We start from the raw sequence: 27,625 nt of genomic DNA on the forward strand, positions 1-27,625 counted from the left end.
GTGTTAGAGGGGTGAGTTTGTGTTGGAGGGGTGAGTTTGTGTTGGAGGGGTGAGTTTGTGTTAGAGGGGTGAGTTTGTGTTGGAGGGGTGAGTTTGTGTTAGAGGGGTGAGTTTGTGTTGGAGGGGTGAGTTTGTGTTAGAGGGGTGAGTTTGTGTTGGAGGGGTGAGTTTGTGTTAGAGGGGTGAGTTTGTGTTGGAGGGGTGAGTTTGTGTTAGAGGGGTGAGTTTGTGTTGGAGGGGTGAGTTTGTGTCGTCTGTCCTGCAGCCGCAGTAGCGATGGCCGATGCCAGGGTCCGTGTTCCTCAGGAGCCCAGGAAAGGCAGCGGAGTGGTAGATGAGCGGGTTGATTTCCTCCGGGAGCAGGCCTTCACCTGCCTCCGCCTGAAGACTGACAAATGGAACCGCTTCATCGGCTCCGAGGAGAACCAGAAGGTTCTGCTGGACTTCCTGGATAAAGGTAGCTGTGAGCTCCTGGTGCTGTTCAGCGGACCCGGGGGGACTCTGCATGCGGCAGACGGGCAGGTAAGGAATCATCGATGAGTATGATGTTTAAACAACACAGTCCCACCCATGTTTTTAATACATCTGGAGCTGGGCTTCAATAGGAATAACTTGCATAACATTACATTACATTACAGCCATTTGGCAGACTCTCTAATCCCGAGAGAAATACAATAAAGTGCTAATCATAACCAGGCAGTGCGCTGAAAACCAGAGAGAGAAGTAGTTCCAAGAGATGGAGTGATCACACAGATAAAAGCTTTTTAGATTAATCTGATAAACTGACCAAGACGTGGCAATAACACAGTTTTGGCATGAACAGATGTGGCAATTCAAATAGAAATAGCCAAATCAGACACTGCGGGACTTATTTTGGTCTAACAGAACTCTCTGCAAGTCTAACATAACCAAATATTTAAAACAATAAGGGTCACCATCACTGCAATCATGACTGAAATCAGTTATTTTTAATGAATTATGTCATTTTGTATATGTTCTTGTAATTATTTTTACTATAGTTGGCTCTGTTTTAACATATAACAATGTATTCATTTTAAAGACTGAATGGATCGACAATCTTTGCTCATCAAGGGACTGGTGTTGGACATTAGCTTTGGCTAAAACATATACATCAGACAGTACTTGCGATTGTCAGTGTTTTCTGTGCTTGTCCCTTACAAACAGACAAACAGACAAACAAACAAATAAATAAATACGCAAGCACACCTCCAGGCAGTGCATCACATTCCTTACAGGGGCAGTACAGAATGCTCAAAGCCCTTACATGTTGCATAAACAGACAGATTTGCTAAGGAAGCAATCGCATCGCAAAAACATTCAGGGCTAGATCCACTAAAGCATTGTGTTTGCGTTGGAAAAGCAGTCACTACAAGGTCACAATATCTACGTGGGATTTACAATAATGTTGTAATTGGTGAAAATCATGATAAGGATGTGATTTGCTGGGATAAAGCCACTCTGTGACTTTCCTTTAGTTAAATGTGGTCATGCATATGTAGACCTGGGGTGAAGGCGCAAAAACAGGGTGGATATTATGGGAATGAAGACAGTTAAGTATTGTGTCTGATTTACTCAAACATACATTCATTGACATCCTGTGTGTGAGCTATAGTCTATATCAGCATCCTGTGTGTGAGCTATAGTCTATATCAGCATCCCGTGTGTGAGCTATAGTCTATATCAGCACCCTGTGTGTGAGCTATAGTCTATATCAGCATCCTGTGTGTGAGCTATAGTCTATATCAGCACCCTGTGTGTGAGCTATAGTCTATATCAGCATCCTGTGTGTGAGCTATAGTCTATATCAGCATTCTGTGGGCTATTTCAGGGCAGACAAATTACCACCTGCTTTCAGGCATTCTAAAAATTCTCACACAAAGAGGGTAGTAATTTATTTATGTTTTAGTAAATCAGATGGAATACTTAATTGTCCATGATATCCACCCTGTTTTAACATTTGAAATAGGTATACATTTGCATGAACACATTTACCGGTGCATGAAAAGGAAAGTTGCAGTGACCTAATCCCTAGTCTTTCATATGTATTCAAATGCACTGGCAGCTTTCCTCGTAAATGGTGAGATTTGAAATTTCATTATCATATAGCTAATATGAGACATTTCACATTTTGTGTAATATAAACTTGAGATATAAAGTGAGATTGTTTCATGTAAAGGTAATGTTTTCACTTACGCTTATTCTGACATATCTTCAACTGAAATAAGTCATCGCTTATTTCCAGTGCTTTCGCTGTTGAAAGCATTACACACTTATTTGCTTTTTCCAAGACCCCAGTGCCATGGAAAACCAAGCTTTTGTGTATCCTGAAAAGGCGGGGCGCAAAAGTGTCCAAATCGAACTTCCGCACAGAGCTCTGGCTGGGGGAGGTCTCTGGCCAACCGCTCGAGCAGCTGCCTGCTCTCGTCTCAGAGGTACTGTTAGTACTGCTCTCATCTCTGAGGTACTGTTAGTACTGCTCTCATCTCTGAGGTACTGTTAGTACTGCTCTCATCTCTGAGGTACTGTTAAGCCTGCTCTCATCTCTGAGGTACTGTTAGCCCTGCTCTCATCTCTGAGGTAATGTTAGTCCTGCTCTAGTCTCTGAGGTAATGTTAGTCCTGCTCTCATCTCTGAGGTACTGTTAGTCCTGCTCTCCTCTCTGGGGTAATGTTAGTCCTGCTCTCATCTCTGGGGTAATGTTAGTCCTGCTCTCATCTCTGGGGTAATGTTAGTCCTGCTCTCGTCTCTGGGGTAATGTTAGTCCTGCTCTCATCTCTGGGATAATGTTAGTCCTGCTCTCCTCTCTGGGGTAATGTTAGTCCTGCTCTCATCTCTGGGGTAATGTTAGTCCTGCTCTCATCTCTGGGGTAATGTTAGTCCTGCTCTCGTCTCTGGGGTAATGTTAGTCCTGCTCTCGTCTCTGAGGTAATGTTAGTCCTGCTCTCGTCTCTGGGGTAATGTCAGCCCAGCTCTCCTCTCTGGGGTAATGTTAGTCAGGAATCAGAGGTAATGTTAGTCAGGAACAGGTGCCTGGCAGGAGTGTGTGTGAGTGGCAGTAGTGTGTTCTGAGTCTTGTTTGCGGGGCAGGTGCTGGTGTCGGTGCTGGTGGACGGCAGGGCTCAGGGCACTTGGCCACGGGGGCTCTCTGAGGACATCTGCAGGCACATGGAGCAGCTGAAGAGCCAGCTGGTCACCCTGCAGGGCCGGGCCCAGGGCCGGACGCTACTGCCCCTGCCCCTGTGTGTGGAGAGGGCCCAGCTCCCGGAGCTCAGCCACAGGTCAGCGCTTTGCTACGGATATGCACACATGGTGTTGTGATGTTGTGTATTAGCTGCTGATGGGGTGATGTTGCGTATTAGCTGTTGATGGGGTGATGTTGTGTATTAGCTGTTGATGGGGTGATGTTGCGTATTAGCTGTTGATTGGGTAATGTTGTGTATTAGCTGCTGATGGGGGTGATGTTGTGTATGAGCTGTTGATGGGGTGATGTTGTGTATTAGCTGCTGATGGGGTGATGGGGTGATGTTGTGCATTAGCTGCTGATGGGGTGATGTTGTGTATTAGCTGTTGATGGGGTAATGTTGTGTATTAGCTGCTGATGGGGGTGATGTTGTGTAAGAGCTGTTGATGGGTTGATGTTGTGTATTAGCTGCTGATGGGGTGATGTTGTGCATTAGCTGCTGATGGGGTGATGTTGTGTATTAGCTGTTGATGGGTGTGATGTTGTGTATTAGCTGCTGACAGGGGTGATGTTGTGTATTAGCTGTTGTTGGGGTGATTTTGTGTATTAGCTGCTGATGGGGTGATGTTGTGTATTAGCTGTTGATGGGGGTGATGTTGTGTATTAGCTGTTGATGGGGTGATGTTGTGCATTAGCTGTTGATGGGGTGATGTTACGTTGTGTATATCATGTTGTGTACGGGGATAAGTTGTGTATATCACGTTGTGTACAGGGATAGGTTGTGTATATTATGTTGTGTGTGTGGATAGGTTGTGTATACCACGTTGTGTGTGTGGATAGGTTGTGTATATTATGTTGTTTGTGTGGATAGGTTGTGTATATTACATTGTGTGTGTGGATAGGTTGTGTATATCATGTTGTGTGTGTGGATAGGTTGTGTATATCACGTTGTGTACGGGGATAGGTTGTGTATATTATGTTGTTTACGGGCATAAGTTATGTATATTATGTTGTGTGTGTGGATAGGTTGTGTATATTATGTTGTTTACAAGCATAAGTTATGTATATTATGTTGTGTGTGTGGATAGGTTGTGTATATTACGTTGTGTGTGTGGACAGGTTGTGTATATGACGTTGTGTATATCAGGTTGTGTATATGACGTTGTGTGCGGGTCTGCCCCTGGGTCCACAGCTCTGCTGGATGGTCGGTCGACCGCTCCATGCTGTACGCCATGGAGACCATGGTCATTCATTGGACCCACCAGATCTGGGACGTCCTGCAGAAGGACTCCAGCCGAGCCCTGCTGCAGGGGGAACACCCTGGGCCCAGTGCCGAACTCGTCTTCTGGGTCATGCAGAGGGACAACCTGCTGGGCATTCAAAGACAGGTGCGATCACAGGACAATGGTGGGACACAGCCTTGCATACTGACTAGGCTTTCAAAACGTATTGTATTGCTCATTAAATAACTTTATTATTCTACTTTTCTAGGCTTGGATCTGAAAATGTTCTATTGTTTTGGCTCTGTAGGCACAATGGCATAGTGGTTGCCTGGCAAGGAAGAGGTTCTCAGTTTGAATGTCGGCTGGCCAAATCCTCTATCCGTGAAATTTGCATGTTTGGTTGCAAGACCTGTGCTGCACTTCCTGTGTGTTTCTGGGGCTTGCTTTCTTTTGCTTTTAGTCTTCAATCCTCAGCAAGTGAGACATACTCAGTGGGACTTCAATAACATGTAGTATGTATAACAACACACAAGCGTCACACCAAACCTGTACCCAATGCAAACTATTATCAATATATTATGGGTTGGCATTTAGTCTTTGTAACTGTCTATAGCTAATGTGGTCTGATGTTTTAACGTTAAGCCACTCTTGGCTTCCAAACACGCCGGTTTGGGTCTGGGAATGTTAGTAAGCTACTGTATTGCTCATTTTAATCAGGCTAAATTGGTAAATGCGTTAGACGACCCTATCCACAGCGACACACAGTCCCCTCAAAAAGTATTGGAACAGCAAGATCAATTCCTTTGTTTTTGCCCTGCACTAAAGACAATTAAGTTTGAGGTCAAAAGATACATGAAGATACATGATCTGAATATCAGCTTTTATTTTCTGGTATTTTTATCTAGATTTGTTAAACAACTCAGATTATATCACCTTTTTTATCAGACCACCCAATTGTGTGTGACTGACAGGTGTTTCTTGTTTCCCAGATGTGTCCTGTAAGATTGATTGGTGAAACAATAAATAGTTCTGAATGTCCACTCTTGGTTTTAGCATGGGGTTTTTGCCTGTGAAGACTGCATTTATGTTTGAAAAGATAAACCAACACAAAGACCAGAGAGCAGTCTTTTGGAGAAAAGCAAGCCATTTTGAAGCTTAGAAAAGAGTACTACAATTTGGAATGTCCTGGAAAAGAAAGAAACCTCTGGTCGAGCAAGGAAAACAACAGCACTTGATGACGGAAACATTGTGAGAACTGTGACGAAAAACCCCAAAACATCAGTCAGTGACATCACAACCAATCTCCGCTGGTGAGAGCTTCTTGGAGAAGAAAGCGCATGGGTGTAACCGGTTGTCGGAGGCAGAGACTTGCAACAGCACAGCTCCCACCCCAGTGTCGGATGCATCAGTCTCCACAATAAACTGGCGAGTGGGATCGGGGTGCACCAGGATAGGTGCGGCAGAGAACAGTCTCTTAATCTTGACAAGTATAGGGGCGAAATGGCTCAGGCAGTAAGAGCAGTCGTCTGGCAGTTGGAGGGTTGCCGGTTCGATCCCTTCGATCGGTGCCTTGCATGGCAGCCAATCGCCGTTGGTGTGTGAGTGTGTGTATGAATGGGTGAATGAGAAGCATCAATTGTACAGCGCTTTGGATAAAGGCGCTATATAAATGCCAACCATTTACCATTTTACCATTTACAAATGCCCCCTACGCTTCGGGACCCCAACGGAATGGCATGGCAGTGGATGTGAGCTTGGTGAGGGGGGAGACAACTTGGCTGTATGATCTAATGAATCTCCGATAAAAGTTGGGGATTCCAAAGAAGCGTTGGATTTGTTTCCGAGTGGAAGGCGTAGGCCAGTCAGTGACTGCCTGAATCTTCTTGGGATCCGCCCTGATCTGTCCCTTCTCCAGAATGAAGCCAAGGAACTCGACAGTGTCTGTGTGGAAGACACACCTCTCCGCCTTGACAAACAATTTGTTCTCCAAAAGTCTCTGAAGAACTTGTCTGACATGAGTCTCATGCTCCTTGACATTGGTGGAGTAGATAGACAAATACGTGACGGCCCAGTAAGTCCCGAAGAACCTCATTGACTAACGCCTGGAACACGGCAGGTGCGTTAGTGAGGCCGAATGGCATAACCAGGTACTCAAAGTGTCCGAGGGAGGTATTGAAGGTGGTCTTCCACTCGTCACCCTCTCGGATACGAACCAGGTGGTAGGCATTGCGTAGGTCTGACTTGGTGAAGATGGTGGCATCGTGTAGAGGGTGAAAAGCGGAGGCCATCAATGGCAGAGGGTATTTGTTTTTTACTGTATATTGTTTAGCTCTCTGAAGTCGATTTTTCCTAGTCATGTCTGGTGTTCTGTTTATTTTCATTCGTTTTTGCACTCGTCTTCCCCTGTAATGTCTGAGTCTGAATGTTTACGAGCCCGAGTCACTCCCCTGTCTGCGTGCTCCACTATTCGGGTGTTTACGGTAGTTCCGGGGTTCAACCTTCCTTCCAATCTTGCATTCCTTACTTCCTGCTTTCTCTCCATTTCATGTTTGTTGATAGCACTAATTTACTAATCCCAACTAACATAGAATTTGTACAGTACTTATTATACTAATACACAAATATGTTCGTCAAACTAACAAACTAACATTCACTAGTTTTGGGTATTTGTAATTTAAATCACATAACTAACTTACTACGGCATCTCCAGTTTCAATTTTGTTCTGTAACTCCGCCTCCCTATTCTATCACTGATTACTTGCTTAGTTTCAGCGAAGTATTCACACCTGTCTCTCCAGATCTCTACATCTCTTGATTCTGTGCAATTGTCTACTTCCTAGTCCTGAGACGTTTGTATTACATGTGTGTCTTTGTGAGTCCAGTCCGCGTTTTCATTTCCCCCTCGTTATTCTGCTATTACCCTTTCATGTGTCTCACCTTGCTGGTTCGTCTTGTCCTGTTGTTTGAGTCCCGAGCCCTTGAAACCCTTCCCCCCAGTTCTAGCCTCCTTGTTCCCGTGCCCTTGATCCCGAGCCCTTGCCCTTGTGGCATTCCATCTTGTTTATTCTGGATCCTGTTTATGACTCCTGCCTGCTTTTTGGACTCTTCTTTTGGATCAACCTTTGTACTTTTGCCTGTGTGGGCTGACCCCCTGGTTTTTTGATTACGCCCTGTCTGCCCCTTCATCCGCCATTAAACCGGCCATTTTTCCACGCCCCTTTGTTTGCTTCTGGTTCCGCTTCTGGTGCTATGATGCTTCCTGAACCCCGACTGAAACCTCTCATACACCTTGTCGGTCTGTACACCTTGTTGGCCTGTTTGTGGATTTGGACGTGGACTTCTGTATGTTTTTTCCTCAGATCCAGAATCCCAAAGTGGAAAAGATTGTGGAGATTCTGAAGGAGATTAAGAGCAGCTACTACTCAAGCTTCAGGGACATCATTCTGAAAGTGAACCAAGGTTCAAACACAACCTCAGAGCTTTTTATACAAACAATGCACTCTTTAATGTCACATGGGAACTATAATTTCTGAGGGGCTAGATGTTGTGTATCTGGGCTGAACTGCTGGGCCGATGTTCTGTTCTCTCTGCCTCACACAGCGGTCCTGGAGGCAGTGGACATCGAGCTGCACCTGCGTCCGCTGAAGAAGCACATCGCCCGTCTGGAGGAGCAGAGCTTAGTCCACATGGAGCCGCTGATCGCTCCTCTCTTCCACACGCTGTGCCTGATCTGGAGCCGCTCCCAATACTACTGCGCCCCGGGACGCCTGGTGGTGCTGTTGCAGGAGTTCTGCAACCTGCTGATTGAAAAGGTGTGGAACATTGAGTGATCTCCCAGTGAAAAGGTGCGGAACGCTGGGTGTTCTCCCAGTTAAAAGGTGCAGAACATTGAGTGTTCTCCCAGTGAAAAGGTGCGGAACATTGAGTGTTCTCCCAGTGAAAAGGTGTGGAACATTGAGTGTTCTCCCAGTGAAAATGTGTGGAACATTGAGTGTTCTCCCAGTGAAAAGGTGCAGAACGATGCATGTTCTCCCAGTGAAAAGGTGCGGAACACTGGGTGTTCCCCCAGTGAAAAGGTGTGGTGTTTACAAATTTAGCAACGTGATTGCATTTGGAATGAAAGACTTTTTGTTAATGCTCTTGGTTGCTGTAGTGACTCTTTAGCATCTTCTTGAGGGCAGTTTAACAAATTATTTAAAAAGGGGATGAACAGGATAAGGCACAATGTGTCTGGCTTTTTGTTTCTCCTGCGTTTTATATATACATCCTGGTTGTTTCTGCTCTTTCCCAATCATTATACTGGCTACTGAAGCTCCGTGATTGGACTACCTGCTCCTGTCTCTACTGACTACCTGGCTTTTGGACCATGCCTGTATTTTTGGGATATGCTCTTGATCTGTCTGTTTAAATGAAAACCTGCCATTATATATATGTGTGTTTATATATATATAAATTTCTAGTGAAATCAATTTGCTAATGTCGTTAATATCGTAAAAAATGTTGGCAAACCGATTGGAGAGCGGAGAACGGTCATCGAGTCATTTACTTAAAGTGTATTTCACAGAAGACTCAACACACTGCTCATTTAAAAACATAGGATTGTATAAACTAATACATAAATGACCGGGGAGCAGCATACCAACAATAATAGAAAAACTACAGCAAAATCCGCGTACCTGATTCCTGAGGTGGGGTGTGTTTGTGCTGGGCAGGCTTTCGCGTACCTGATTCCTGAGGAGCTGTTTAAGATGGAGTTGGAGGAGGGGCTGGAGCGTGTCCAGAAGACCATCCACGTCATCAGGAGCTTCAAGCGGAGCTTCCAGCAGCACAGGGAGAAGATCCGTCAGTACTACAGGGGCAGCCAGGAGGTCAAGCCCTGGGACTTCCCCTCAGACTTGGTGTTCCACAGGACTGACTGCATCCTGCAGAGGCTGCTCATGATCGAGGTTGGTAGGGTCAGGATTAGGGTCAGGGTTAAACCCCTGACCCTTACCTCTGCGCTGCTCTGTACATTAACACTGACAACGCTTGAATTTCAGATGCTGTCAGCATTGGGTCTGTATATTAACACTGACAATGATGGTGTTTCAGATGCCGGACGTATTGGGCATGCAGATAAATTCATTTCACATTTTGAGCATTTGAGCATTTCACCAGTCTGAGACAAGCTGGGTTGCCAGCAGACAATAAAGTACTCCTTCTAATGAAATGTTAATAAAACAAACATTTAGTACAGTAAGTTAAGTAGTGTTAACACAGTACACAAATGTTTATATTAGAATTATGCTTTTTGTTGGTAAGCCTTTGTAGGCTTTGTGGCATTCAGGCGATTATTGATTGGCATTAACGGGCCCAGAGTGTGCCAAGAAAACATTCCCCACACTATTACACCACCGTCACCAGCCTGGACTGTTGATACAAGGCAGGTCATGCAAATTCTGACCCTACTATCTGTATGCCTCGGCAATAATCGAGATTTATCAGACTACATTTTTCCAGTCTTCAACTATCCAGTTTTGGTTAGGCTGTGCCCACTGCAGCCTCATCTTTCTGTTCTTGGCTGACTGAAGTGGAACTCGATGTGGTTTTCTGCTGTTGCAGCCTTGTGCATTCTGAGGTTCTTTTCTGCTCACCAAAATTGTACAGCATGGTTATCTGAGTTACCGTAGCCTTTCTGTCAAACCAATCTGGCCATTCTCCGTTGACCTTTCTCATCAAACAAGGCAGTGTCCATTGGCAGAACTGCTGGTCACTGGATGTTTTTTTCCCCGCACCATTCTGTGTAAACTCCTTGGAGTAAAATGGTAAATGGTTGGCATTTAGCGCCTTTATCCACAGCGGTGTACAATTGATGCTTCTCATTCACCCATTCACACACCAACAAGCTCATCAGGAACATTTGGGGGTTAGGTGTCTTGCTCAGGGACACTTCGACACACCCAGGGCGGGATTGAACCAGCAACCCTCTGACTCCCAGATGACTGCTCTTACCACCTGTTGCCCCAAAGGAAATGTTAATAAAAGTCCTTGGAAGACATTATATGTTGGCTGTGTGTCATAAAATACAAGAATTTCATTTTCTTTTCTTTTTTGGCTCTTTCATTGCAGTTCACTATGTGAACAAATAATTAACTGATTTTTCATGGTTTGTTCGTGTAGCTGAGACTGTTCTTACAATAATGAACAATGGCTCAATGGACTAAATTTATGAGTTAAAAACTAAGAGGGAAAATATGTTTATCTGAGGGTTAAGGTAGCACATGCAAATCTGACAGTGACTGCTTGCTCTCTCTCTCCCTGTGTAAAGGAGCTGTTCGTGTCTGCCCTGGACTTCCTTAAGCTGGAGAAGATTGAGCTGGGAGGGTGTCGGGGGAAGATCCTGAGTGATGTGGTGTATAGTTTGAACGAGGAGTTCCATGACAGCTGGAGGAACCTCAGAGAGCGCAAGTACGACCCGCTGGACTACACCAAACAGGTAAACCACCCCCACCTGGACTACACCAAACAGGTAACCCCCCCCCCCCCCCGGACTACACCAAACAGGTAACCCCCCCCACCTGGACTACACCAAACAGGTAAAACCCCCCCACCTGGACTGCACCAAACAGGTAACCCCCCCCACCTGGACTACACCAAACAGGTAACCCCCCCCCCCCCCCCCTACCTGGACTACACCAAACAGGTAGATCCCCCCCCCCCCCCACCTGGACTACATCACACAGGTAACCACCGGCACATGCTTGCAGTGATGGGGGGGTAGGGGGTACATTGGCTCTCTGCGTCTCTGACATGTCACATGACGCTGTCCCAGATGATGCAGGTCAATTAGACAGTGCCTTTGTGACAACAACATGCATAGCATCCTTTACTGAAGACTAACCTACAGTCATCTCTGCAGGACTTCCTCTGTGATTACACCCATTTCATGGAGCAAAACAAGGACTTCGATCAGCGTCTGGGCACAGTGCTAAACCTCGCCTTTCAGCATTGCAGAGGACTTGAGTCTGCCTTTAAGGTGGCAACAATTTTCTGCCATTCATGGTGTGCTTTTCGGGGGGGATGGCCCATCTGGAGTGGGTAATGAGTGGGGAAAGCTAAAACAGGAACAGGTTACTTCAGCCTCATCTGCATACAGAGCACACACTTTCACAAAAGCACAACAAGCACATAGCAAAATATTCTTTATGTATATTCCATGTCCACACTGCAAAAAGTATTTTAGTCAAGACTTAAATTTTTGCAGCGCAGTAGAGTTTCTCTGCTCTAGCCTATAGATTGAATTATAGAATCTGCTATGAGCTGTTTCATTTGTTTCTTTGGTAGCAGGGCTTTGTGTGTCTTATGGTAGGGACTCTCATTATGTCATATTTCTCTGATGTAGCTCTTACAGATGTTCTGCACTTTTCTGGAGAGGCCGAGAATCAGCAGCCTTTTCGCCCCAAACTACACCGTCCTGTTGAATATGTGTGAGGACGAGCTTAACTGCTGTCAGCAGGTCCTTGACCATCAGAGAGTGAAAGTAAGATATTCATTATCTATCATACATTCCCCTCCAAACGTATTGGAACAGCAAGGCTAATTCCTTTTTTTATGCAATACACTGAATACATTTGAGGTTGAGAAAAAGATGAACACCCGGGCGTGGTGATGTTTAGATGCAGAGTGGCTGTGCCGCCCTGGGGAAGAACATGCCAGTGGCAGCAGGAAGCCTGATGTGGGCCCAGGAGCTGCGGGCTCGAATCCTGGCCAGCCGAAGCAGCCTGAACCATCTGACCCTCATGTATGTCTCCTCTCAGTGATCCTAGTTAGTAATAAAGGAAAAGCTTCAAGCTGGTAAAATTAAAGGCTATCTTTTACTCCAGGTCGCCGCAGTTGTTGACACATTGTCTTCTCCCCTGTTGCATTAAACAGTGTGTGTGCTACAGTGTTCCTTATTTTGGGCTAGTACCCATGATGTTGTCCGGGTAAGGTGTCCTTCACTTCAGCTTGATCCTAGTTAGTGTGGCAGACGTGAGGTGACATAGTTACAGTGATTGTACAGTGGCTGAATTACGATAAACACATTTCAAATCATAAAATCTGTATAGAACAGAACCTCAGGATGGTGTGGGTGTGATCAGGACCTCAGGGCAACTCCACTTCCCCCCTCAACTCCTCCCAAAAGATACCACCCACAAGTAGACCTAAGCAAGCACACGTGGCGACATGCACCCGTACATGTATCCAGAATGGCAGAGGGCTCACGGCTGCAGGTTCAATCGGGCAAATTCACCCGTGTGTGTATGAGCCAGAAGTGGAGCCTCAATCGGATGAAGAGAAAGAAGACGAAGACGAGAAGACGAAAAAACATTTGAAAGCAATGATTTGTCCACCTATATTTCACTTGAGAAATTAAATAACATACCATTATCATAAGATGAGACAAAATATTTATCGGCCAATATGTCAAGTACTGTATCTCTAATGCATTGAACTTTAATTTGGCTCCCTGGCCAAAATATAGCACACCAAAGCTGAAAACCAGGGTGCAATAGCATAGGATGATTGGCATTGTATGACAAAACAGCATATGTGTTGCTGTGTGTTTCTGTGTGTGTCTTCAGACCCCTAGGAAGCGCTGAAGCCGTACAGGTGCTGAAGCAGTGTGAGAGGATTCTGGAGGCACTGGATCAGCATGACGAGGAGGTGTTCGCTTCCTGGAGCCAGGGTCTGGATCAGCTCTGCCGCACCCACCTTCAGGAGCCCCTACTCACCCTCCACCAGGACACTGGCCTGGTCCGACTCAACTTTCACCCCAATGTAAGTGTACCCGTCTCAGAAGTAACCCTGCTGAAAGTTTCTGTGAAACATTTACCCCAAATAAATCCCATTTAATAAAGAAAGGCCAGATATACGAAGCCTTTTGCGATGATTTTCAGGCACACATATCACGCATTCTGCCCAGGAAACGTTATATGTATCAATCTGGCGCACGGGACTGGAGCCGCAGAATGCGTGTGATCAAGGCGAGTCACTGCAACATGCACTTATGTCCCTAATGCATATGCATTTAATGGTGGAGAGTGCAAATAAAGGGCGGAGATATTATAAGTGTGTCTGATTATGTATTCTGTTGAATTTACTAAAGTTCACACAATTATCGAGGGTTGAATTGTGTGTGAAAATTCTCTGCCTCTATAGGGCAAGCATAAAGCGAGGTGCGAGACAGAAACACAGATCTAGGCTTCGACACTAAACACCTGTTTTAACTGTGCTGTCCAAGATCTGCCTGCGGTTCATAGGCACTCCCATTGGCGCAATGAGCTGTTGCCTTCGTAAATAAGATATTTATCAGTTGTGTAGAACAACAGACCCAGTAGCGAGACCAAGGAGTAGCTTTTAGTTCAAAGTCCTTATTGTAATATTAGCAGGTCAGACAGGCAGGGTTCAATAGCAAACAAACGGGAATAGCAGGGAATAGGCAGTTTGTTATTAAGTGTCCAGGCAGAGGGTCAATACACCAGCAAACAGAGATAGCAGGGATAATCCAAAGCAAATTCGTAGTCACAAGCAAAAGGTCAATAACGAACAGGCAGAGCAGACAAAAACAGAGTCCAAAGACAGAGGTCAAAAAACAGAAACAGGTTGATAAACAGCGGTTCCAAACTAGACAGACGGGATGAGCTAAAGGTGGACATCGAAAACAAAACAGGTCGTAATGGGTATCAATCTGACTATAACGCTGAATAGTATAGTCAGGGCACAAAACAATCTGGCTACAAACTACACAAACAGAGGGGCTTTTATACACAGGTTATAAGGGTGGAGGTAGTGGGGAGAGCCAGTCGCGACTGAGACTAGTCCTGAGAGGGCGAACCCACAATGCGTATCGCCTCTCAATTCCAAGACCAAAACAGAAAAATAATCCCTACTCCCAAACAACGGGAGGAACAAAAACTAACCCTTAGGCGATTCTTAGTAAAGAAACAGAAATAAAGCCAACAAAAACAGCTGAAGAAAATAAAGCGACCCTTAAGACACAGGGCGAGAATATCAACTGATAACTGTGCTTAAAGGCGAGCACAGAGTACACCAAAAGAAAATACAATCTACCACAAAACCACTAGACAAGAAAATAAAACCACGAGACGCAGCTCGGGACAAAAAGGCAAACCAAAATACAAATACCGGGGACAACGTCCCTCTACCTCGGCTCACACGAGCCCAAACAAAAGAAAAACCTTATAGGAAGGCGCTGGTAACAAAATACCTAACCACACGCCTTCCTTACCTTAAATAGTAGTAGTGTAAATTGGTATAACACACACCAGCACAGTACCTGACTCTGAAACAACAAGAGTCTACCTTGTGCTTTTACCGGCTGAATGTCAGAGCGAACAGATAACACTGAAGCACTGAAGCCTTCTTCTTCTTCTTCTTCTTCAGCATTGCTGCCTCCCACCGGTCAAACATTAGACCACAAAACAAAACCAAAAAAAACTATATATATGATCTATATCCTCGGATACAGGCCCGTAGCGTTAAGAAAGTCTATAACCTTTCTTGCGATCTGACTCTGGTGCTTTGATTCTCCTAGTATTGTTTTCAATGAGAAAGTCTCAATTCCCAATTTTGCTGACTCCACAAAAAGTTATCTTCTTTCCTCAGCATAAGGTGGACACTGCAGCATCACATGGAGGACTGTTTCCAATACCCCACACTCTTCACAATTACCATTTATATGCTTGCCTACTAATGCCAGTCCACTCCCTATTCCACAATGCCCCAGCCTTAATCTGATCAGTTTTATTTCATCTGCCCTACTCATCCGCCCCCTACTCCTCACTGTGACTGATGACTGTATATTATACAGATGCCTCCCTCTTCTCTCCTCCTCCCATTCCCTCTGCCACTGGTTGTACATCCCCTCCCTGACCATGCTTTTGCATTCTTCTAATCCAAATGACACCTCAACATCCACTCTTTCCCTTGTCAGACTATCTTTTGCCGCTCTATCTGCTCCCTCGTTGCCCTCAACTCCTACATGAGATGGAACCCATAAGAATCCTACCCTACACCCTCTTCTCTCTAACCTATAGACTCCTAGCATTATTTCCTGGCTAATATTTGGTCTAGCACTAGTTCCTCCTCCCTCCAGAGCTACCAGGGCTGCTGCTGAATCAGAGCACAAAACTGCTTTTCTGGGACTCACTTCCTCCACCCACCACACTGCCCACAGTAGAGCAATTAATTCAGCTGAATATATTGATATCCCATCTGGCAATCTCCTTCCCTGGTAGATCTGGATTTGAGGAACACAGATACCAAACCCTACTCTTCTGCTAACAGGGTCTCTAGATCCATCAGTATACACCTGAATATGAGAGGCCCACTTCTCTTTCAAATGTTTTCCTACTACTAATACTGGATCTCCAGCATCTTCCTTCTTCAATATTTCCAACATTAAAACTGAGTCCATAGTTGATCGTCCTACTCTAAACCCACTCTGATATGGAGAAAAATATCCTTTCTTTTCTAGCATATGCACAAGCCTGTCAGTTACCATTCTTTCCATTATCTTGCATATCACAGCCGTAAGTGCAATAGGACGATACGATCCAGGACTAGCAGCTGCTTTCCCTGGTTTCAATATCGGAACCACTACAGCATGTTTCCATTCAGCCGGAAGTTCTCCAAGTTCCCACACCTTATTGAGCATTGATAACATATTCTCTAGTGTCCTCTCCTCCATATGTTTAAAAAGCTCATATCCTAATCCATCACTTCCTGGAGTAGTATTCCTTCCTGATCTAATTGCTTGCTTGCTAAATAATACATTGACTACAGCGCTGTTCTCCTCATTTACTTTTAGCTTGTGCTTTTCTCCCATGGTCATCTGATTCCTTCTTAATAAGCTTTCCTCCCCAATGTTACTTGAACTGTGCACTTCTTGAAATGTTTTAGCGCACAAATTTGCTTTCTCACCATTACTTACTGCTTCCCTCCCTTCCTCCATTAGGACAGGCATGGACACCTTTCTATATATTCCTGCCATACGATGTACTACCCTCCAGACTTGCATGATAGAGGTTTCTGGCCCTATTGTTCCACAGAAGTTCCTCCAGCTTTCTCTTTTAGCAGACTTTATGGCTTTCCTCGCTTCTGACCTCAACCTCTTATATTCTACTACACATGCTTCAACTGGAGTCCTCCTCAGTTTTCTATAGGCCTTATTTCGGGCCCGCACTGCCTCATCACATGCTTCGTTCCACCAAGGCACTATTTTCTTCCTCTTAGGTCTTTCCTTCTCTGGAATTGACATGTCAGCTGCCCTTCTTACTGCACAGCAAAAGGATCTATTCCACTCATCCAAGCTACCCTCACTATTGACCTCTCCCATAAATATTGAACACTGCTCTCTGAACTTCTCCCAATTAGCCTTAGAGAAATCCATCCTGCTTGGCATGTCTACCAACTCCTTTCTCAAATCTCTACCAAACCGACTTAATAAGAATAGGAATATGATCACTACCCATTGTATTCCTTTCCAACAAATCCCACTCTCCATTTCTTGCCAAATCAGCAAACAAAAGTTAAGTCAATGCATGACACAATATCCCTACCTAACTGGAACCTAGTCGACCTACCATCATTCAAAACTACCAAACAGTGCTTATCCAAGAACTCCTCTATAATTATACCATTACTATCCAGGGACTCACTACCCCACAGTGGATTGTGTGCATTAAAATCCCCAACCCATACCACTGGAAGCCGAACCTGATCCATGATCTCATCTAATTCTTTCATACTCAGCTGACGACAAGGATTATACAAATTAATAAATACCATATCTCCAGCACCACACATTCAAGAGCTGCCTGTATATCAACCCGTCTATATTGAACCCCTTCTCTCACAAACACTGCACAACCCCCTCCTACTTTTTCCTTTCGATCCTTACGCAAACACTCATACCCTGGAATAACAAAATCCAAACAAGGTTTTAACCATGTCTCTTGTATACATATTACCTCCAGTTTATCCCTAAATTTATCCACAAATCTCTTCATCTCTTGAGCATTCGCTATCAGGCTACGGGCATTCCATTGCAATAGATAAAACATAACTATCCGTCTTCACTCCTCTCCACTCTTCTTCCTCTATTGCTTTCTTCCCTTCTTTCTTTAGAAAATAAGTACGTATGAAGGTTAGCCGGTTCCACTTGCTCAAATTTCAGGAATTCACTTGCAGCTTCAACTACTACCTTTACCACATCCGATTTGTTTTTTGCATGTTTAGTTGCCCACACTACTTCCACTATGAATGCTAAAAATTCAAATTTGTCCACAATCACTGAATCATCAGAACCTCTTGGAGTCTGCCTCCCCTGTCCTTCTCTCCCATCTCTTACCACTCCCCTTTCCGTATCAGCAACCCTTTTCACGGCTTCAGCATAGGATACCTCCTTGTTACTTTCTTTATATTGCTGCACCTTCATAGCCCGTTCATATTGACCACATAGCCGGCTTCCAGCTATATGTCCCCCTCCACAGCTTACACATTTCACTACGGTTTCCTTACATTCTGCAAATAGATGCTCACCTCCACATTTTCCAAATCTTAGCGCTCCCCTACACGCTGCTGCTATGTGCCCATATCTCTGACATTTGTAACACCTCAGAGGAGGTCTCCTGTATGGTTGTACTTTATACACCACATATCCTAGTGTTACTCTCTCAGGCAGAACCTCCTCTTGAAATGTTAACAAAACTGTCATAGACTCTTGTCTATTTCCATCTATTGTTATTTTGAATCTTACAGCTTCACTAACTTTGGCCCCTTGGACGTCTCTGACTAAGTCTTCCATTGCTAGTTTTAGATAGACTCCATAGATCACTCCTTTCATGCCAGGTTTGTGCCCCGGGACAATCGCTTCCACTCCTTTTTTCCCAATCGCCTTTAGTTCCATGGCTTTGGCCAACTGAGCTGCCGATTTACAGAACACCAGCAATTTGCCGTCTACAAGAATTTTAGCGTGGAGGATTTCACCCATCCCTGCCTTCAACGCCTTGGTCAACTCAATGGGGTTAAATGAATTGAAACCTGCTTGTCCCTCCCTAAGTTTAAATATGACTTTATACTCCTCACTCTGACTCATCTCACTTCTTGCTTTTTTTGTTTCCTCACTCCGGTATTCTCTTCCCTCTCTCTCCTGAGATAAATTGTTCCTATCCTTTCTTTTCCTATCTTTCTTCTTAGTATTTCCCCAATCCCCTCCACCTTCATCGTCAGATTGCATTGTTGCCAACAGTTAACTTTTTAATCAGTCCAACCGAACGAGATGTCTACTTTTCCCTTCCAAACAGAGGCCAAAAACCTAGCCAAAAAAAATCAGCCGGCAAGTCTGCTCCCGCACGTTTGTCGCTACCCCAAAGCGCCGTGGACACGCTAGCTAGCTTGGTCCCCACCGAACTATAGCAAGCGATATGCTCCAGGTTCATAGTAGGGCAAACCTTCTTCCACCCCTCAAGCACTGAAGCCTAGTCAGGACCGGCTTTAAATGCTCTCATGGGAGGTAATTCCCCTGGCGCAAATGAGGAACAGGTGTTCCCAATGATCCTCGGCCCTCTGATGGTCACAATAGGAATTACCTTCCCCATGACACAGGTAACGAGAGGGAAATAACAATCAGGTGTGGGGAAACAATCAGGAAGTGAAACACAGGTGAAATAATGAATGAACTGAACTGAACTGAACTGACAGACAGATGGTGTGCACAGAAGGTAACAAAAGATGGAAACACTAAGCACTTAGACAAAAGACTCAGCAACAATGAAAAACACTGAACCTGACACACAGAACCTGAAACACAGAACCTGAAACACAGAACCTGAAACACAGAACCTGACACACAGGTTAATTTCAGGCAGACTGCGACTGTGCCAAAATACCCTTGTCAGGCCGCATTTTCACCGCATTTTCATTTTTTGTACCTAAATCTGGCCCAAAGTGTCATTCACTTGTGATAAAGATATGATTTATAGTGAAAACTGTAAGGTTTTCTTGCAGCAAATAATTGATATTCTTTGGGGGTTTTTTAATTTATTTTTTGAATATTAAAATAACGACACAAATTCAGGTAATGAATAAAAAGTAGAAACACAAAACATGAACAAAATTTACACTAGTTTATTCACTGGTAAAATATGCCCATCAAAAGTGTTATTCTTCTTTTACTAAAAGTTTAAAATTGATTCTGTGGCAAGGGAGCAGTTTGCAGGAAGGAAGCAGGGAAATCTAAAGACATTAAGTCGGCGCACACCTGGAGAATCAGTCCAGGCTTTAGAATGTGAGCTTCTTTCCACAGCAGGCAGCTGAGACAGAGGAACCGTCGCCGTGCGAGAGAGAGCTGCTCGTAGTGACCGAGCTATCCTGAAAGAGACGCGGGTTTTGGTTTACTTTGCCGTTAGTATTTTAACCAGTAAGCCTGGTCCTCAGATTGCCCGGCTTCCTTCCCGCAAACCATGCTCTTGCCACAGATGCATTTAATCCAAATGAAACCGTTGAATATGTTTTAGTCCTGAATGGCCTTGAATAAGACGACAAATCTTTTAAAGGTTGAACGAAAAATGGCTGGTTATTTGCAGTCTTTTCTGATTTTCTCATTTGTTCTCCAGCTGACGTCTGTTCTGAGGGAGGTGAAGTATCTTGACATGCTGAAACACCAGAATATACCCAGAGCTGCCCTCGACCTGTACTCCAGAAAGGAGACTCTCTACATGGTGAGCAGCTGCCCTCACACCATACTCCAAAATGGAGATTTTACATTGTGAGAGTGCACTTTGGGCCCGACCGGTACTCCAGAAAGGAAACTCTCTACATCAGGGATCATTAACTTTTGCCCTTGAATCCAAATCCAGGCCTGGTTTTATTTTCCCTCAGGTTATTAGTGATACTGATTTGACAGGCTCTTCACACATGACTCCCAAATAAAGGGAGGGTGGAAAACCAGCAGTTATCAGCCCTCTAGAACTGTGAATCCTGCTCTAGAAGTGCATTGGCCTATACCCCTGGAAGGAGCCTCTACATGGAGAGAAACCCATGCTTGTATTGTGCTTATTGTGCTATTTTACAAACAATTACATCAAAGGTTTTTTTTGACTGAGGTTAACCATTAGGCTCCTAATTAGGTTGCAGAACACGTTTAATTTATGAAATAACTTTTTCCTTAGATTTGTCAACACAATGTAAGGTTTGGTTTATCATTTGCTTTGTTTTTGAATTCTGTGTTATCTGGTGGTTAGTTTTAGTGGCCAGGTGTCCACAATTGTCTTATTCTTTTTTTTTTACGTCTCTAAAAAATGGAGTGATCTCACTGCTCTCACTGTAGTTCACTGCTCTGAGGAAGGTGATCTCACTGCTCTCACTGTAGTTCACTGCTCTGAGGAAGGTACAGAAGGTACATGGCATGCCTTACTCCATGAGGAGCATGGAGGGGTCCAGGGCATATTGTAGAGGAACAGACTGGTATACTCTAAAAACAAGCATTTATATCCAACAATAATTTTTATTTAAAAGATTTAGCACCCATAGTGCCTCCAGTGGTCCGTTAAGGTACAGCGCACTGTTTACTGACCCACAGTGCCTCCAGTGGCCCATTAAGGTACAGCACACTGTTTACTGACCCACAGTGCCTCCAGTGGTCCATTAAGTAGCACTGCCTTGGCGTGTGTCTCCTCCCAGTACACGCAGACCCTGTTCCTGATAACCCAGTGGTGCAACAGGCTGCGGAGCAGCTTGCTGGAGGTGGAGCTGGGGCTGGTGGGGGGTGAGATGGAGGGCGTGCGCAGGCAGCTGCGGCCTGCGCTGGAGAGCCTGACCTGGGGCCAGGACAGCCTGTGGGACTACATCGCGGAGACGCGGGACCTGGTGCGCGGCGTGGACGGCCGGGTGCAGAGGAGCAAGCGCAACGTGGAGGCCGTGCAGGAGCTCCTGAGGGGCTTCAGCCAGCAGGCCTTCATCACCCGGAAGAGCGGGCGTGTCGGCGGGCGTGTCGGCGGCCTGCTCGACGTCGCCGGGCTGGAGGAGTGCGTCCGCTCCAAGTACGCCCTCATCGCTGCCACCGGGGAGAAGATCCACCGGCTGGTCCAGGTTGTGCGCCTTCGCCTTCCACCACCACATTCATCATCACAGTTATTTAGTGGCTCTTATCCAGGGTGACTTAAACCCGCACGACTTTAAACTGTTCTTTCTCTCATTTTTTATAGCTTAGTTTAGTTTATTAGTTTAGTTGAAACAGGGGCAATGCACATTAATAAACTGGAAATGCGGCAGTTTTAGCCAGCTGGCTAGTTTCCAACTGTAGTCCCTGGGCAAGGTGTTAAATGCATTGAACTTTAAGCCATTATTTTTTAAAGTTTTTCTGAGCCATAGTTGAGCATAGTTGAGCATATTTATTTGAGTGTAGAAGACAGTCCGAGCTTGTTCTCCTGTGCCATGGTGTGCATCTGTGGAGTGGTGAGCTCAGCTAGTTCGCTAGTAAGCACGGTGAAGTGCAGTGAAAGTGAAGGCTTGTAGCAGGTTACCGCGACAACACTCCCCGATGACGTAACCCTCAAATTAAAAAAGAACGTTGTTGCCCTTGGCTAGGGGCGAGTTCGTCTTTACCTGACTGGTAGCACGTTCATTCAACAAATATTTGGACGAGTGAGAGGCTGGGGTTCAAATCCCACCTAGGACAATTTCTCACCCGTTACACATCAGTCTGATTGGCTCGCTGTGCACGTATGTCTCCCAGGAGAACCGGACGCTGCTTGGTGCCGAAGTGGACTCGCCCCAGTGGATGGCCTACACGCAGTACGTGGATGCGATGGTGCTGCAGGGCTTCGTCAGCGCGACCCGCTGCTCCCTGCAGTACCTGATAGAGAACATGGACCCGGCTCTGAGAACCGCGCCCCTGTTTGAGGTGCAGCTGACGCTCAGCGGCAGTGACATGTCCTTCAGGCCTCCGCTGGACAACAACCGAAAGGACAACTTCTACAGCTTGATCGACAAGATGGTGGACAGGATCTTTAAAACGGCCTCTCATATGCAGAGAGTGGCTATACACAACGGACGGGAAACGTATCAGGTAAAGCTGTCATCCTGGATGTGTGCGGCACAATCATGCTACCGTATGTAAATGGTTTAGTGCAACTGATTTTAATTCAAGATTTTGCCACTGTCATATCTTGATCATTATTTCATACAAGCTGCAGATCAGCAGAGATAATTAAACCACCCTGTTTGGCTCCATCATTCCACGGTCAAAGTCACTTTTATTTCCTATTCTGACATTTGGTCTGAAAAACAGCTGACCCTCTTGACAAGGGGTCCCTAGTCCCTTCTTACCACCATGGCAGCCTATTCAGCACTCAGGGGCACCCCTCCTGTCCATGAAATGTCCCTGTGCCTCGGCCCTGTGCCCCGCAGCCGGACGTTGACGAGCTGGCGGAGCTGGCGGAGCAGGCGCAGGTGATCCGGAGCCGGGCGCGCGTTGCCATCGGCCAGGCCCGTGAGTTCCAGAGCAGCTTCAGCAGCTACCGCTACCTGTGGACGGACGACCGCGGCGAGTTCCTGGCCCAGTTCCTGCTGTACGGCCACGTGCTGAGCCCCGAGGAGGCCGAGCTCTACGCAGACTACGAGCTCACCAAGAACCCGCCCAAGCTCGTCAACTTCAAGGAGCAGGTGACCGTGTGAACCCGCGGTTCTCAGACCTGTTACGTTACATTGCTCTACAGCAGAACCAACAACCAAAACAACAAATGAGATAAAAAGGTCCGGTCAACCGAACGGGGAATGAAATCAGAAGTAAAACGTAAATCCAAAACGACTGCGAAATACAAAGCAGGAACACAAAGGAAAAACTAGAAAACATATCAAAAGGGAGTGAGGTATTAGGGCGGTTGCTATTAAGTATCCTTCAAGGAAATCCTTGACATCAAAAAGGGCCAGGATAAATTAATGCTTTTGGATGGAAGCGAAAGGTGGCGAATAATTTAAAATCCAGTAAAGATTGTATCACATTGATGGCTATGGCTAATAGTGGTGACTTTGACTTTACTACTGGTGTTCATCCACATGAGGGCAAAGCCTCATTGCCTTGCCAACATCACCATACGCATTGGTTTCTGATTTGGCTATTTACATGTTTGCAATTTAGCCTATTGTTGGTTATTTGATGCCATTGAGGTTATTCATTCATTATGACTGGGCTGTGTTGCCGCATACAATAGTGCCCTGATTGCACTCGCCTAGGAGTCATGGTCACAGGGCTTTGGAACAATGTGGCTTGTAGAAGGTGTGTCAGTCCTAGATCATGTATAAAATGTGTAAGAAATACCCTTAAACAGGCATAAAAGCTTTTGATTGCAATTCTAAAATTACCTGGTATAGAGCCAGATCAAGAAACACATCCAAACGGCTACTGTATGTCTGATAACAATTCACCAAAGAAAGACAAGACAACAAAAATAATGTTTTAATAGATTGCACTGTGTCCATTTGCTGAATTATGTAAGCAATGATAATGTGAAAACATAATGTGAGAAAAAGTCGATGTGTAGCAAACTCTCAACTGGACCTCTGACAGCAGGCTGTCAAATACACTGTACAGTGCTTTTATTGTACAATATTTTTAATGAAAATTTGTTATTAATTATTTAATCTTCAAACAAAATGTGAAGAAGATGCAAGTTACTTGACATTTGATTAGTCAGATCATTTACATTCATGTCAATCAAGGAAAATGCATGAAAAAGGGTTGAGATCAATGGTTAGGAAAGTTTTACTACCTGCCTTCTGGTAGACTAGCGCCACCTGCAGTATATGGAGTAAAACTGTTCAACCAGTTACTGCTGAAATCCGTGGAAAACTGTGGGAGAACGAATCCCACCCGTATTCTGCAATTCAGCACTAATTTTTACTTGCTCTAGGGCCCAACGGCTGTGCGGATCTATTGTGGCTACAGCGGGGATCGAACCACCGACCTTGCGGGTCCCAGTCATTTACCTTAACCACTATGCTACAGGCTGCCTACATTTGAAACGACTCCGAACTGCACACAGTCCCCCCACTAGAAGAAGTGGGGAGCTGTATTGTAATGCATGCATTAGAGTGATCTTCTCTTGGGCAGGTTGACAGTTTGGTGTACATTTCTAGCAAAATTCAAGGATAAAACTTCAGTGCTCGCTTATTGAGACCAGCCTTTTTCTCTCTAGATCAGCATGTTTGAGTCGCTGTACAAAAAAGTAAGCAGGTTTGAAGAAAAGAAGATTTTCTGTGGCTGGTGCCAAGTTAACATCAAACCCTTCAAGGTCTCTCTGATGAATGTGATTAAGAAGTGGAGTTGGATGTTCAAAGAGCACCTGATTAATCATGTCAATAACAGGCAAGTTCCCGAGCCTGTCGTCCAATCTGTTACATGTTCTGCCCTGGCAAACTTCCCTTGGGAGGGTTTGACGCAGCACCAAAAGAACACGAGTCGACACTCAAACTGACAGGGAGAAACAAGGGAGAAGCAAGGCAAGGGTGGTATTATTCAAATCAATTCATTTTCTGCCCTTAATCGGATCATCTGTCCTGTTAAATATATAGCCTAGTACAGAAGACCATTTGACAAATTAGTTAGTGTAAAACATTCTCAATGTCTATTCTGGAGAAAGAGAAGGCTAGAAAATTATTGGCAGTTGAATTATCGCAAATACTTATCTCAAATACGTTTTTTTGGACCCTTAAAATACCCTTATAGTAAAGGGGTGAAAAATAATAGGATGCATCCAAAGTCTGCAGCTTTGTGGACTTTGAGCCAGATCGAGGTTCGAGGGACTTATTCCACCCACTTCACTTGCATTTATAATGGATTGGACTGCACTTGGAAAGGTCAACAGACAACTTCCAGTTTCAAAAGGGATACCCGCCCCAAGTGAAAGTGTGTGAGAGCAGTACATTGAAAAGGAAAGCCCAACGTATCCATTCAGTATAAATAACACTGGGAGACGGGCTGTTGGAGCCTATATGTGCACTGAACAATGGCTGCTTAAGTGCATAATTCTTGAGAGGTTACTTGCAGTTTAGACTTTCTGTGATTATGGCATGCGCAGAACTGCATGTGAGCATAGACGTGAGATATAGACGTGAATCATTCCCTAAATAAATTCATATATTATTCAATGTGTTTATAGTGCATAGTACTTTTCTGTTTTATTCTTTATTTTGCTGTTATAATCTAGTGAATAGCTAGAGAACAAGAAAATACAGAAATGTTCATACATTTCAGACAGATTTGGATGAACAAGAAGCCCATGATCCTCTTTGTGTCCAACTGGCTTTGTTCACAGCGTGCAAGACCTGGCGACCTTCGTCCAGGACACACACAGGGGACTGTCCAAAAAGGTGAAGGCCGGGGATTACGCTGGCCTGGTGGACATCATGGGGCATTTGATGGCCATTCGGGACAGACAGATCACCACCGACCAGCACTTTAAACCCCTCAAGTCCACTGCAGAGCTTCTCAAAACCTATGGCCAGCAGATTCCAGAGCAGGTCCACTCTCAGCTGGAGGTAACAGACTATTAACCCCGGCTGGTCAGACCGTGACCATGTAGCTGTATTCATTATTCATCCATGTAAACAGGTCTACAATGAATACTGGTTCCCACACTGCACTGCTAGTGGTAATTTACAGGTGCAATTAACAGTTTTATGTCATTTGAAATGACCTGACATCATCTGTTATGTCATCATGTGGCAGCTGCTGTGTCACGTCATGTGTATGTCAGCCTCATGCCTCATGAAAACTCTTGGGGTTCATGTAAACTCTCGGGGGTTCATGTAAACTCTAGGGGTTCATGTAAACTCTAGGGGTTCATGTAAACTCTCAGGGTTCATGTAAACTCTAGGGGTTCATGTAAACTCTCAGGGTTCATGTAAACTCTAGGGGCTCATGCAAACTCTCAGGGTTCATGTAAACTCTAGGGGTTCATGTAAACTCTCAGGGTTCATGTAAACTCTAGGGGTTCATGTAAACTCTAGGGGCTCATGTAAATTCTCGGGGTTCATGTAAACTCAAGGGGTTCATGTAAACTCTCAGGATTCATGTAAACACCCACCGTTTTCTTCTAGCTAGGACTTGAAGTGTGAGCTGACACGGCATTGCTCAGCCATCTTGTTACCTCCTTCCTAATCTTCTGTACCAGAGCCTACGTCATACATACTGTGTATTTTTCCCGCACATGCGCGTTTCAACCAGGTCTATCAGTCGATGAGAGAGAAAGCTGTTGGATTGAGGTGAGCCGGCCTGAGACTCTCTGTTCCCCACGTCTCCACAGGAGCTTCCTGAGAGGTGGAAGACCCTGAAGAAAGTGGCTTTCACCGTGAAGCATGAGGTGGCCCCTCTGCAGTCCAACGAGGTGTCAGTCATCCGGAGGAAGTGTGTGCGCTTTGAGGTGGGTGTGCTCCCAGCCACACGCAAGTTTGAGTTTTTTCCTGTGGCTATATATTAAGTTTAAATACTGCATTTTGTCACTTCGTGCGTCTGGTAGTAGTTCCACGCGCGGCCATATGGGGCAGTGCTGGGCCCATCTTACTGTGGCTCACATTACATACAGTTGTCTCCTGAGCACCTATTTAATGGAAGTAATGTGTATGAATATGTTGGAAAATGTGTTTTCAGATAAAGCAATATGAGTTCAGGGAACAGTTTCGCACAGAAAACATCTTTCAAATGAATGTGGACGATCCCTATAAGCACATAGACAAGGTGAGAATTTTAAAACATAATGTCATGTAACATAATGTAATTTAATGGAAGGTTAAATGAGTGTAATATTATGTAATGTAATACAATGCTATGTCATGTCATACAGTGATGCAGTTTGATGTAACATGATGTAATGTAACGTAATGTAATGTAACACCATGTTCAGACTAACAGGGCCGGGGTGTAATGTAACACCATGTTCAGACTAACAGGGCCGGGGTGTAATGTAACACTGTGTTCAGACTAACAGGGCCGGGGTGTAATGTAACACCATGTTCAGACTAACAGGGCTGTGGTGCAATGTAACACCATGTTCAGACTAACAGGGCTGTGGTGTAATGTAACAGTGTGTTCAGACTAACAGGGCTGTGGTGTAATGTAACACTGTGTTCAGACTAACAGGGCTGGGGTGTAATGTAA

The 27,625-nt window shown here is 45.0% G+C and overlaps 1 protein-coding gene across 1 annotated transcript in view; it reads left to right on the top strand.

The window, feature by feature from the left end:
• The first annotated feature begins 276 nt into the window (after nucleotides 1-276).
• The window catches only part of dnah9l (dynein, axonemal, heavy polypeptide 9 like), a 106,515-nt gene continuing 79,166 nt past the window's right edge, over nucleotides 277-27,625 (top strand). The window contains exons 1-19 of the mRNA XM_061225761.1: nucleotides 277-522; nucleotides 3,109-3,287; nucleotides 4,395-4,590; nucleotides 7,785-7,884; nucleotides 8,026-8,237; nucleotides 9,138-9,371; nucleotides 10,733-10,900; nucleotides 11,324-11,440; nucleotides 11,807-11,944; nucleotides 12,081-12,205; nucleotides 13,029-13,224; nucleotides 20,085-20,189; nucleotides 21,151-21,558; nucleotides 22,205-22,537; nucleotides 22,879-23,133; nucleotides 24,666-24,835; nucleotides 25,785-26,007; nucleotides 26,775-26,891; nucleotides 27,119-27,205. Of these exons, the coding sequence (XP_061081745.1) occupies nucleotides 277-522; nucleotides 3,109-3,287; nucleotides 4,395-4,590; nucleotides 7,785-7,884; nucleotides 8,026-8,237; nucleotides 9,138-9,371; nucleotides 10,733-10,900; nucleotides 11,324-11,440; nucleotides 11,807-11,944; nucleotides 12,081-12,205; nucleotides 13,029-13,224; nucleotides 20,085-20,189; nucleotides 21,151-21,558; nucleotides 22,205-22,537; nucleotides 22,879-23,133; nucleotides 24,666-24,835; nucleotides 25,785-26,007; nucleotides 26,775-26,891; nucleotides 27,119-27,205 (3,609 nt within the window). The remainder of the gene's footprint in view (nucleotides 523-3,108; nucleotides 3,288-4,394; nucleotides 4,591-7,784; nucleotides 7,885-8,025; nucleotides 8,238-9,137; nucleotides 9,372-10,732; nucleotides 10,901-11,323; nucleotides 11,441-11,806; nucleotides 11,945-12,080; nucleotides 12,206-13,028; nucleotides 13,225-20,084; nucleotides 20,190-21,150; nucleotides 21,559-22,204; nucleotides 22,538-22,878; nucleotides 23,134-24,665; nucleotides 24,836-25,784; nucleotides 26,008-26,774; nucleotides 26,892-27,118; nucleotides 27,206-27,625) is intronic.

Source organism: Conger conger, chromosome 17 (assembly GCF_963514075.1).
Source record: "Conger conger chromosome 17, fConCon1.1, whole genome shotgun sequence".
NCBI lineage: Eukaryota > Metazoa > Chordata > Actinopteri > Anguilliformes > Congridae > Conger > Conger conger.